Source organism: Rhinoderma darwinii, chromosome 2 (genome assembly GCF_050947455.1).
Source record: "Rhinoderma darwinii isolate aRhiDar2 chromosome 2, aRhiDar2.hap1, whole genome shotgun sequence".
Taxonomy (NCBI): Eukaryota; Metazoa; Chordata; class Amphibia; order Anura; family Rhinodermatidae; genus Rhinoderma; species Rhinoderma darwinii.
This window is the reverse complement of record NC_134688.1, coordinates 167,105,385-167,117,676: the sequence shown is the minus strand read 5'-3', so window position 1 is coordinate 167,117,676 and position 12,292 is coordinate 167,105,385. Positions and strand designations below refer to the sequence as shown.

Genomic DNA, 12,292 nt, shown 5'->3' with positions numbered 1-12,292 from the left:
CACAACTGCTATAAATAAAATTCCCTGCTATACTTCATGTTAAACAAAGAAAAGATCTACAGGTTTATAAAAAACATGAATGAAAAAGTAATGGATTGAGGCGAAACTCACCTGATGAAAATTATAGGTTAAGAGGATTTCATATAACTGTCTGTTATTTGGCAAAACATCACGGACACCCAGTGGTCTTGTCTTGGCACTGACAGGCCTGCAGAGACAACAGATTTTTAATATGCAAGTACAAGAATGAGCTCTGTTATGAAGATATTCATATACCTGTAGGCAATCTAGCAAAATATTAAGCTCTAGTTACATGAAGCACATGATAAAAAGAAAACTGTATAACCCACAGAGCTGTCATGATACCAGAGATGGCAAACTGAATTTTCACTGCTACCAGTACCGTTATATTGCAGAGGTTTGTTTTTTTATATTCCCAGCAGGCTGATAACATAACCCCATAGCTCCGCAACAAGTCCGACCCAGATTCCAAAAGAAATCTAGCCAGAAACTGCATCAAATCATGTGTTTTTCTATTTCCTGTGCAGCATCAAATTAGCAGAAAATCTGAACAAAATATGATTTTGTGTGTACTTTGTTTGAATTTGCGGAATCTGGGTCTGATTTTCCAGGGTAAATTTGACCTGTGGGAACTTACCTTTTTTTTCTAGTTGCGATTTTCGCTGGGAAAATCCAGCTATTTCACAAAAAAACCACCTATATTTTTCACTTCCCCAATGCACTCAAATCAGGAAAGTGCAACAAATGCACAACCACTCTGAAGAATAAAACAAGATTTCTGTACTCACTGATTATTGGGGGACACAGCACCGTGGGACATTTGAAAGCAGTCTCAGGAACTGGGATAAAGTACAGCCATGCGACCCATCTAACACACTGCGACCCAGACTGGCATCAGCAGAGGCCAAAAAAGAGTGAATTTGGTAAAACATGGTGCAGGTGTGCACAGAAGACCAGGTAGCAACCTCACAGACCTGAGCAACTGAAGCTTGATGCATGCCTTTAAAAGAATAGGCAGTAACCTGTAGGGGAGGAACTTTATCATTGGACCAACAGGTTTCCAAAATCACAGACCGGATCCAACACGCCTTGGATGGTGCCAAACCCTTGCGAGGCTAATCAAGAACAAAAAGGAAGAATCAGAGTGCCGAAACGATTGCAGCCAGATACACTCTGACTGCTATTACCAAATCAAGACCATGAAAAAGCCCATTCCCTCGGATGAGATGGGGAGGGGCAAAACGGCGGCAGAGACTACCTTCGGTAGAAAGCACCAAATCGGGCGGAACAACTTATCTGTATATATGACCAAAAAAGGGGACTTGCAGGACAGGGCGGCACGTTCTGAAACCCACCTGAAGGAGGTGACAGCCACCAGAAAAACTACCTTCCAGAGAGAAAATGCAACAAATTGTCTCTTAAAGCTTCGAAAGGGGCCACCTGAAGAGCCAAGAGGTTTAAATTAAGATCCCATGGCTCAATAGGATGTTTGAAAGGAGGGACCACTTGAACCACCTCTTGCAAAAAAGATCTTCACTAGAGAACGAAAAGCCACAGATCTCTGAACAATAATGGACAGAGAAGTGACCTGACCCCTCAGGGAAAATAAGCCACGGCCTGATTGCAAGAAGAACAGAACTCAAAAGGGGGGGGGGGTACATTTCATTTGATCAAAATTACTATGTTCACACCAGCGGAAATAAGCTTTCTACATATAACGATAGACCTTGGCTGACTGAGGCTTTCTAGCCTTCAACATCTTCTGAATAACAGGCTCAAAGAGCCCCCAGAACCACAGCTTCAACGGCCACGCCTTTAAACGCATATGCGCTAAAGTGGGGTGGAGTAGCAGGCCTTGGGAAAGGAGGTCGAGGAGAAGTGGAAAATGCTAAGGCAGTTACGTAAGAAGGATGATTAAGTCTGCATAGAAGGCCCAATCCGGTGCCACAGACTCACTGGAACGCCTTCTTTCTTGAGTACACTAGGCAAGAGTGTTAGTGAAGGGTAGAGATACAGGGAAAACAATATTTCCATGGAGGGACCGCCGCATAGACTGCGATGGCCTTGGGATCCCGTGCCCTGGCCATATAGGTCAGGACACTGTTTGATATGGGATTCAAAGAGCTCCACGTCTGGGTAGAGGTACCTCTCTCGGATCTGGTCTATCTTGCCTGAGAAAATCTGCGGCCCAATTGTCAACTTCTGTAGATGTATGTGGACCACTGACCGTGCTGGAATATGCTGCTCCGCCCACATTAGGACTCGAGAGGACTCCACCTGAGTTGCCCGACTCCTAGTGCTGACCTGGTGATTCAGATAAGCAGCCAATGAGGAGTTGTCAATCTGGATACCGACTGTCCGACCCTGATGAAGAGTGCCCTCAATTCCAGAAGGTTGATCCGTAAGGATGTCTCCTTCATGCGACCTAGTGCCCTGAACTGTGTGGAGACCAAAAACTCGACCCCACTTGGACAGACTGGCATCCGTTCAGACCACCAGTTACCGGAGGGGAGGAAAAAAAATTGACCCATCAGGATGGCCGATGAGGTCTTCCACCATCGTAACTCCTGAAAGAGGTTGTCTAGGTAAGAGATGACAGCAACCTCCCTGGCGCAGGGAAGCACCAGGACCTTGGTGAAGAACCAAGCAAATATGGCGAGTCCCAAAGGGAAGACGACAGATTGGAAATGTAGAGAACCAACCGTAAATGAAGGAAACGCTGGTGGTTCCTTGTGATGGGGATATGGAGTTGGGCATTGTAAATATTGATGGTAGAGACAGCATGGCAGCTGTCAATTGCGATTCTTGTTCTGACTCTTAATCCAAGAAAGAGGATACAAAAAAAAAAAAATGGACTGGTCCATATTGTAAGCAACATAGCCATTAAAAAAAATTCTAATGCGAAACCCCTGAAGGGAGCACGACAAGGAATTTGACCTGTCTCTGGCACTTCTACGCCTCTTATGCGATCTACTGTAAGATGTAGACTGGGCCTATGCTCTACCGAAATTTGGGAAAACAAACACTCCAAAGACTGAACCATAGACAGGGATAGTCTGAAAAAGCCCAGTAGGGCCTGAGCAAAAAATATCACCCATTCAAGGGGTGCCACGATTGCAAGCACTGAGGCAAGAATGGGGTAGACAGGCCACCTGAATATCTTATTTTGCAGCCCCCACAGGCATAGAATGTAGCCATGTCCACCTGTATAGGCTGCTTGGTAGAATCTTTCCACGAGAAGACATGACAGAAGTGAGGAGGAAAGGGAAGAAAACAAACAGCAGTGTCTGAAGAGAAAGAATACCCTTGGGGAAGTTGCACAAAAATAATGATACAGCAAAAAGGATGGCCCACCAGACCACTGGAGTGGTTTAAAGATTAAGCACTCAGTTGAAAATAGTGCTGCTCCAGATCACAGCCCTCTTTAATCATCCGCCCCACCCCCAAAACCTCCCTCCAAGTCCCCTTTGACACGGAGGGTGGAGGCAATAGGTTAAAACTCAATATGTGACAGACAGGAGGCAGTGCAAAAAAGGGGAGATCGCAGCCTAAGTCTGGAAAAAGCCAGGAGCTAAATTTGGAAGAAGCGCTGGCGGGACAAACTGTGTAAAAATGGCGCACAACAGCACAAACACATAGCCCGTCAGAGCAATGCCAAAAAACATGAAACTATGCCCAGGAATACAGGCAAGTTAAAGAAGAAAAAAAAAGGGAGGTGCAAATCCCTAGGGATGTCTAGAAGAAATCTCCTTCTCAATGATAAAATAAAAATCTAGCCCCTCTCTCCAAATACTAAGACCCTAAACGGTGTAAGTGGGGAGGGGTGTTAGAGGGGGAATGGAAAATAACCTACTCACTCCCCATAGACTTCAGGTGCAGGCAGAGTCACCAAATCAGTAAGCTCCTACCTATATTGGGGTCACTAGCACGCTGTCTGCGGACGCAGAAAAAACAAGTTAGGTGACTGGCAGAAAGCGAAATTCAGTGCAGAGGACTGCCTGATTTTTTTGAAACCCGCAGGGGGGTTGACTAGGCCGTGAACAGGCTGACAGGCCACCTGCAGCTAAAGAGAAATAAAAATAAATAAATAAAAGGATTGCATCCTAGGGATACTAGGCTAAAAACTGAATTAACCAGTGTCGGGGAAGGTATTGCCTGTATGGAAAGAGCCAAGGTTCTTACCTACCTAGCTTTGCCTCCTACCAATAGGGTCTCTATACCCATGGTGCTGTGTCCCCCAATGATATCAATGAAAAATTGCTAGGATGCAGATTTAAAAACCTGCACCGCAGGTCATTTTCTCCACAGAAATTTTCTGCAGCATGTGGATATGAGATTTGTTATAAGTCATCCACTTTGCTGCAACTGTAATACGCTGCAGATTTTCCACCAGAAAATCTGAAGCGATTAGGGCCAGTTCACACAGAGTTTTTTTTACACGTTTTTTGCCGTGGAAACCGCAACTGAAAACGCGCCAAAAAAGCCTCCCATTTCAATGGGAGGCGGAGGTGTTTTTTCCCCGCGAGACATCAATGGGAGGCAGAAAAAGCTTATTTTGCGGTGTTATGCCCGCGGCGCTCAATGGCCGCGGACAGAAAAAAACGCAGCGAAAATACAGGCAGAGGAAAATCTGCCTCAAAATTCCAAACTGAATTTAGAGGCAGATTTTTCGCCTGCAAAAAACTCAGTGTGAACTCACCCTTACTCGACGTGTCAACTTAAAATCGCAAATAAACATTTTGATATGGGATCAAATTATCCACTTCAGGAAAATAAATTTAACCCTTGAACGCTAAAAAAGGCATTTTGGGCCTTCAGGAACCAGAAGAATGTGTGTGTTTGATCACTGATACTACTTTATATATGCCCATTATTTATACAAATCTTTTATTTCTACATTGGCAGAAAATTATTTCCTGTGCAGGTTCCCAGTGAAGCCATGACATCTGCTGCTTAGGACCTAACCTTGAGAGCAGGATGCGGGATCGTGGAGAAAAAGCAAGGCATATTTTGGAGGTGGGGTGGGTACCAAATGAACCAGGCATTTTGTGCATTATAGGTAATGCTGACTAAGTTCACCCACAATAAAATAGAACTACACGAAAAGGTTAATGTACCAAATAAAGCAGTAGGTACATTAGATCCTGCAATCAGAAAATAGATACATTATGGGGGTGGTTTAATAGAGGAGCAAACTTCAGTGTACAGTGCACAATATGAAAAGGAACACACACAATGTTTTTATTTTGTACAGTACCTTAAGGTTTGCACCCAGTTCTTTAAACTGATGCTGGGAGACAGGTCTTCATACTTTAAAGTAGAAAGCACATCAAAACGAGAGATCCCTTCAGATGCGTGCTGGTAACAAAAAACATAAAAAGGTAATTGTACAATACAGGCTTAAGGCTTTACAACGTGTAGGGAGAAAACAATTGCATCCCTGCATTTACTCAGAAGCGCTCTAATAATATAAGGAGCCTTGAAAATCAGTAAAGGTATGTTAATATCTGGAGATTACATTAGAAGCCTCCATCGCAGATTTTTTCAAATTTGAAGGGACAAATAGCACATGGAGTTATTTTTCCCGTCAATAAGATACCTCAGCAGAACCAGACAGACCCCATTGTAATTTAATGGGGTTCATGTGGCGCTGCTGGTCTCCATGGCACGATGTGTTTGGCAAAGTCTTGATTTAGGTTATACATGGAAACCACGAGTGCAAGAGTGAACAGAGCCCAACTATATAGTCAGCATATAAGTTACATTTAGACAGTGTATAGACATTCCTTCCAGCAAGGACGGGATGTCTATTCACAATCCCGAAACTTCGCTAACGTTTCTGTGGTACTTACTGCAGAGCAAGCGTAATCACGCTGTAAATGACCGGTTACAGCGAGTTTACGTTTTGCTCTGCTGTAAGTTCCAAACAAACGTTACCGAAGTGCCGGGATTGTGAATAGACATCCCGTCCTGGCTGGAAGGAATGTCTAGTCACTGTCTAAACACTTCAGTAACGTAAATATGTCAGTATAAGACAGCACATACGGATCTAACAGGATCCCTATGCGCTGAGGAAATTAATGGAGAGTTGTATGATGCTGATTGGTCAGCGTCATACACTCCTCTGTACAACGCCCACTTGGTCTAAAGTAAAAACATGCCCACTTGGGCATTAAGTAATTAGCATAAAGCTAAAATCGTTAATAACGTGGTGAAAATAGATCGTTTATAAAAATAAAAAGCACTGCTGTCACCTACACTACAGCGCCCATCTCCTTATGTAGGAGATAGGCCACTTATAATGTGGTGACAGAGCCTCTTTAAAGAACTACACAAATGTAATACAACTATAAAACTTACAACATTCAGCTGTGTCAGTCCACAAGCAACTCCATGAAAAGAAATGGAATAGTCAATATTGACATCACTGAGACTTGCCCACCAACGTGCAATGCAAAATTCAATGGTCTTGCCCCCCTGCAGTCAAGTAAAAAAAAAAAAATATTCAGTGCACAGAAATTATGCGTAAATTAGGATCATTTACATGAAACTTGCTATATAAAAACTTATGTAAATAATTTGATAAAAAAGCTCCCACCATAGGGCCACACCTATAAATATGCATTTATGGCATATGTTATGGAAAGGAGATGGGTAAACCCTTTTAAATTCAGCAGAAAGTTAAGCGCAGATTAACAAGTGAGCACTTCACAGAATATTGTATATTAATAAAAAAAATGGGCTCAAAAGTAAATGGCCTTATTGTGAAATCTTTACATAATTTGTTACATTTTATTGGTACCCCACTAAAATAGAAGCTCTACATATTGAGTACAACTCACCAGCACAGGAAATGCTTCAGTCACAGAACCATTCTCAGGCAATGATGTAAATTTGTAAAACTCATGACTTCTGTAAGCCTTCTGTTTCACTAGCTGAACTGCATGAAGAACAAACTTGGAAGCCACATCTGAAGAGCGAGAGGTCACCGTAACCTCTGGATGGGGAAAAACAAATTAAATCTCTTTCAAACTTCAGCAGGAGTCCTCGTAAATCTACAAAACAAAAGTACGTAAGCTTACCAGCCCATGTAGCGCCTTGAGGAACTTCAATAAAATGGCGCTGAATCTGTCCAGGTCTGAAGTTAATATCTTTGCGCTCCATGTCATATGTAGAATCAGTGAGTCTGAGAGAAACATGAAGAAAAATTAAACTATAGTCTTTCTAGAAGATGCAATGAGAAGTTCTAAGTAAAGATGCTCCAGAATTGTTATATTACGGGGAATACAAGTATTTACTAAAACGGACATGTCAGGAGAGCGGACATGTCCTCTTTAAACCGGTATTACCACATTATTAATACTCATTGAACCAATCCTATATTAAATATTTGCAAACAATCAATTAGCAAATTGCAACGGTTCCTCAGTTACACCCACTTTCACCCAAATATCCCACGATATCTGCTTGTTAGTGCCTGGTTGCCCCTAGTAGCATCCTTCTGTAATGGCATGCTGTGTAATATAGCCGCTGTTTTACTATAGACGTGCTACTTCTCACTGTGCTGTCTGACAATGCACGGTTTTGTTCTTCACAGGCTGAGAATGTGGAGTCTAGCACAACTAAATTCAGGGCTTGTGGGAATTCTAGTTTCTAACTGCAAAACAGCAGTCACATGTGCCACTCCGCAGGACTGCCCAGTGAAACAAGAAGTTGGAACGGAGGACCCGGAAAGCAATGGAAGAAAAAAAAAAAAAGCACATAGTAAGGCCCCATGCACACAACCGTGGATTTCATGAGTAATTATGGACTGTAATTATGGACCCATTCATTTCTATGGCCGACGGACACCTTCCCATATATTTACAGGAAAGTGTCCGTGCCGTAGAAAGCTTCCATAAAAAATGGGACGTCTTATTTTTCAGACCGTGCTCCCATACTTTATAATGGGAGCACGGACCGCAACCGCGGAAGCCCCTCCGCGGCCGTCCGTAGCTGTAATCACGCACCGGGATTATGACTACGGCCGTGTGAAGGGGGCATTAATGACTGAAAACCTATTTCATTCAGACACTAAGCGAGTACACGTGGGTCAGGAAAAATGCAAGGTTAGGAATAACCGCCTTTAGGCCCCATGCACACAGCAGTGCCCGTAATCACAGCCCGCGATTTCTGGCAAAGGTATGGGAGCACGGCCTGTAAAATGCTAAACAACGGACATGTTGCATAATTTTCGGAACATTTCTACGGCACGGACACCCATCCGTAGCGATACAGAGAGGTGTCCGTGGCCAATATAACTGAATGGGTTCATAATTGCGGACTGTATTACAGTCCGCGATTACGGACAGTTTTTAAGGTAGTGTGCATGTGGCCTTAACGGGGGAAAGCCACATTTATATCTAAGCAAAATAATTCTACAAATGTCTACTCAGTTATTTAAACGTCCACCCACAAGTATATCAAAGGACTCAGGGTGTGCCAAGAAAGACATACCCCACACCATTACTCGACCAGCCTGGACTGTTGACACTTGACAGGAAGGGTTTATCGATTTATGCTGTTTGCACCAAATTCTGAGCACGGTGCAACAGAAATCTGGATTCATCTGACCAATGTTTTTCCACTGCTCAGTGGTCCAATTTTTGCACACTTTGACCATTGGAGTCTTGCCTTTGTTTCCCTCTACAGAGATGGCACTCAAACTGGTAGCCTACTGTTCTAGCCCATCCGTACTAAGGAACGAGCTGTGCGTACGGACATGCTAGTTGGAGCACCAGCTTGCATTCAGCTACAAGTGCCTTGACTGTGCACCGCCTGTTCGTCAGGACGATTCTTTACATCCTCCTGACCCCTTTCAACTTGTCGTTTACATCCACAGGTTTCCTTTTCCCGGATGTTTTTCCTTGATTGCACCATTCTCTGTATACTTTTGACACCGTTGCACGAGAAAATCCCTCAAGCTTGGCAGTTTTGTTGTTTTGTTTTTTTCTAAAATACTGTACCTGGATAATCTTGTACCAATGACCATGCCTCGTTCAAAGTCGCTCAATTTTCTAATTCTAATGTATATTCACATTGAAACTGATCAACGGAAAACTTGCTCACTTGATTTTTTTTATGCTGCACACCAGGGTCATGAGTCTATTTTCCATACAGGGAAGCTACAATTGTAAAAGGGCAGGTGTCTAGTAAAATGGCGAGACAGACAGACACACACACACACACACACACACTAGGTTAATACCACTTACTTTGCTGGAATGACAACAGTAACTGGAACTCTGAATAATGGACCAGAATTAGGAGCAGATACATCATAACCACAAATCTGAAGGCAAGAAATAAAAAATAAATAACAGTTCTTTAGACAAGCAAATGGTTAGTTAGCATATACTAAATTCTCAATCCATAAGAGTAAACACTTTAAGAATATTCCAATTGAAAGACAATATGCCAAGTTTTGGGATTTTTACTTTGTTCAATATTTCTACCCGATCTGAAAATTGAGCCATGTAGAGAGAAGTAAATAGTCTTTTTGACTAACCAGAAGTGCTCATTATCACTCAAAATGGATTTACAATACCTTGTAAATTGCTGAGCAATTAAAACCATCCGAGACCAGGATATTGTTTTATATTGGATTGGCACCCAAGCACTGGCAGCACAAAAAAGGGTTCTGAGCACAGGAAGATGCCTTTTAGGTACATAGCACTTGAGGCTTTAGTAGAATACAGTTCCCCATGGTAGTTACAACTACGTTCCCCACCACTCGGGAGACCCCACCCCTCACTTCCCTGGTCATCACAGCAGGCCCTACAATTCCCTTCCCTAGTCATCACAGCAGACTCAACCATCCACTTATTCCCCCAGAAATTATTTTTTCTTTATAATCAAAGATAGGGATATGTCGTTTTACCTCGGTGTAATGCACCCCTTCACGTAAACCACGAGGATCCACACGGACATTTATATGTCTACACTGGTTCATTAGCTCCAAGTGGCTGGGATACTGAAGCCAGGAAGCACTCGAGACAAGCGCCAAGTGAAGTTGAAGGGAAATTCGTTCAGAGTTATCTGTCAAAAGATGAATGTTTATACAGAGAATCAGAATTTCTTCTCTGAAAAAAAATATAAATAAAAAAAGACCTTATTTATCTAACTAGAATTTCTCCTCACCAGTGTTTTCTGGAAACATTGGTTCAATGCCTACACCATGATCTGATGGGGCAGAAACCTGTACAGGATCCCTGAGGTAAATTCCACGGCCATTTCCCACTGTAACGGTGAATCCTATCTTACTGGTTAGTGAATCATTCTGCATGAGGTAGTCATAAGCTTTGTCAACCTAGAAAAAGAAAATATTCAAAAACTGTGTGTAAAATGTGAAGTCCACCTCCCTCTTCAGAAATTTCCAACAACCACCAATTTGCTATATGAACAAGACTACAGATTAAAAAGAAAAAAAAATAGGCACACTTATCTAAAAGTTCACATACCTGAATAATACCATGCCCTTGAGCAAAGACTTCAATGTTTTCAGCCTTCAGAGCAGTGTTTTCCAGAGCTCTTCTAACTGAATGCACAGTGTACGGGACACCATTTGCTTTGAGACCTAAAAAAAAAAAAAGGCGGGAAAAAAGCAAATTAAGAAAAATAAAGCAGGAGATGTGTGGAAAATAAGCACACTGCTTAGCAAGTTAACCCATCCAAGTCAGCTCAGACATTGGCGATACCTACAGCTTTGAAATTATAAAGTTAAGCTCTAAATGTACCTGATAATACTAGTGCAATGCCTCCACAAGCATTGGGAGAAGACATGGATGTTCCATTCATTAACTGAGTCCCTCGCAGGGTCCAATTTGGAACAGATGCTATGGCTCCTCCAGGCGCACTTATACTGACTCCAAGGCATCCATCAGTACTGATTACAGGGGGGAAAAAAACAAACCATGACTTCTCTATCTATACATGTTGTACACGTTATCGCTACAGGATTGAACAGTGAGCGAACATGACATCTTCTGTACACTAGTCTATAAGTGAGGGTCTTTTTTCATTAGGACTACAGTTTATAGTTTTAGATTACGCAAGTGATAGAAAACCCTTTAATTCAGACATACTGGCAGGTCTTCAAGCCCAAAGTACTAAATGAGTTATTTCAACATAATCTAAACTGCATCTTGTGTGGATATTATATCAAGGGGACTGTTGGACATATTCCGCCTTCATTTCTCCACAGGTTCTTCAGTCAGGCCTGCTGTGAGCCTGTGCACTGCTGAACATGGCCATTACAGTCGAGGACCTGATGAGCAGATTTTCATCGCATATAATTAATGCTCTCTAAACAGAAACCAGGATGCAGTGAAGTCTGTGACGGAGGCTCCGAACTGACAGCCTGACACAAATGTCAACATAGCCTTCGATGTAGTATTTATTTTTTACCTTAAATCAATAACTTCTATATACAAATGTTTAGAATTATCCAACGGCTGCAGTCATTTTGAAACATTAACGCTGGATAGGTTTTAGGAGAAGAGAACTAAGGCCACTTTCACACGCTACAGATTTGGTCACTCTTTTCCATCCTTATTTTTACAAAAAAAAAAGGATAAATATAATACTTTATGTTTAGATTCCACTACTGGTTAGCAGTGGTAAGTAAGATAGATCTACTGGTCCCTTTGGTACCTTAAATGGTAGTTGCCACGGTGTACTGTACACTTTAAATCCTTAAAGCGTAGACTACGACTATGTGGTATGTTTGTCTACTTTGTATGTTTTTCTATGCTTTTTTTGTTGTATTTCATTGTATGACTGGGTTACTATTATGTATAAGATGTCATTATACTTACTGTCATACTTGTTCTATTTGAAAAATGTAATAAAAAGATTGAACCATAAATCCTTAAAGCGTAACTCTTCTCAATTATTCTGCTGTAATATTAACCCGAACAGAACATTTTTTTTATAAATATATTAATTTATAATTTTGTGCCAATAGCTTCTAACAAGGAATACAGCAGACTACCAGATATAAGAGGAATTATTTATATTCATAAGGAATGCTCTCCTCTTGTCTCCCTCACTTATGGCTGCCATGTATACATGTAGATACAAGGCTGCTGTCAGTCACTGGTGAGAGGGGGGGGGGGGTGATAGAAGGCTCGTAACTTAGGTCTGTTGTATTCTTTGTAAGGGCAATTGGTCAAACAGCACAGTTTTTTATGGGCCGTTTGGGCTTATAGTACAGCGGATGTCAAGAGTGCAC

At 42.1% G+C, this 12,292-nt stretch overlaps 1 protein-coding gene across 3 annotated transcripts in view; it reads right to left on the bottom strand.

The window, feature by feature from the left end:
- TPP2 (tripeptidyl peptidase 2) overlaps nt 1–12,292 on the bottom strand; it is a 70,684-nt gene that overhangs the window by 45,156 nt on the left and 13,236 nt on the right. For all 3 annotated transcript variants that reach the window (XM_075852456.1, XM_075852457.1, XM_075852459.1), the window contains exons 11-20: nt 10,797–10,945; nt 10,521–10,636; nt 10,201–10,369; nt 9,941–10,098; nt 9,276–9,352; nt 7,104–7,207; nt 6,864–7,018; nt 6,382–6,498; nt 5,279–5,379; nt 112–208 (exon numbers count right to left, since the gene is read on the bottom strand). In XM_075852456.1, the coding sequence (XP_075708571.1) occupies nt 112–208; nt 5,279–5,379; nt 6,382–6,498; nt 6,864–7,018; nt 7,104–7,207; nt 9,276–9,352; nt 9,941–10,098; nt 10,201–10,369; nt 10,521–10,636; nt 10,797–10,945 (1,243 nt within the window). The remainder of the gene's footprint in view (nt 1–111; nt 209–5,278; nt 5,380–6,381; nt 6,499–6,863; nt 7,019–7,103; nt 7,208–9,275; nt 9,353–9,940; nt 10,099–10,200; nt 10,370–10,520; nt 10,637–10,796; nt 10,946–12,292) is intronic.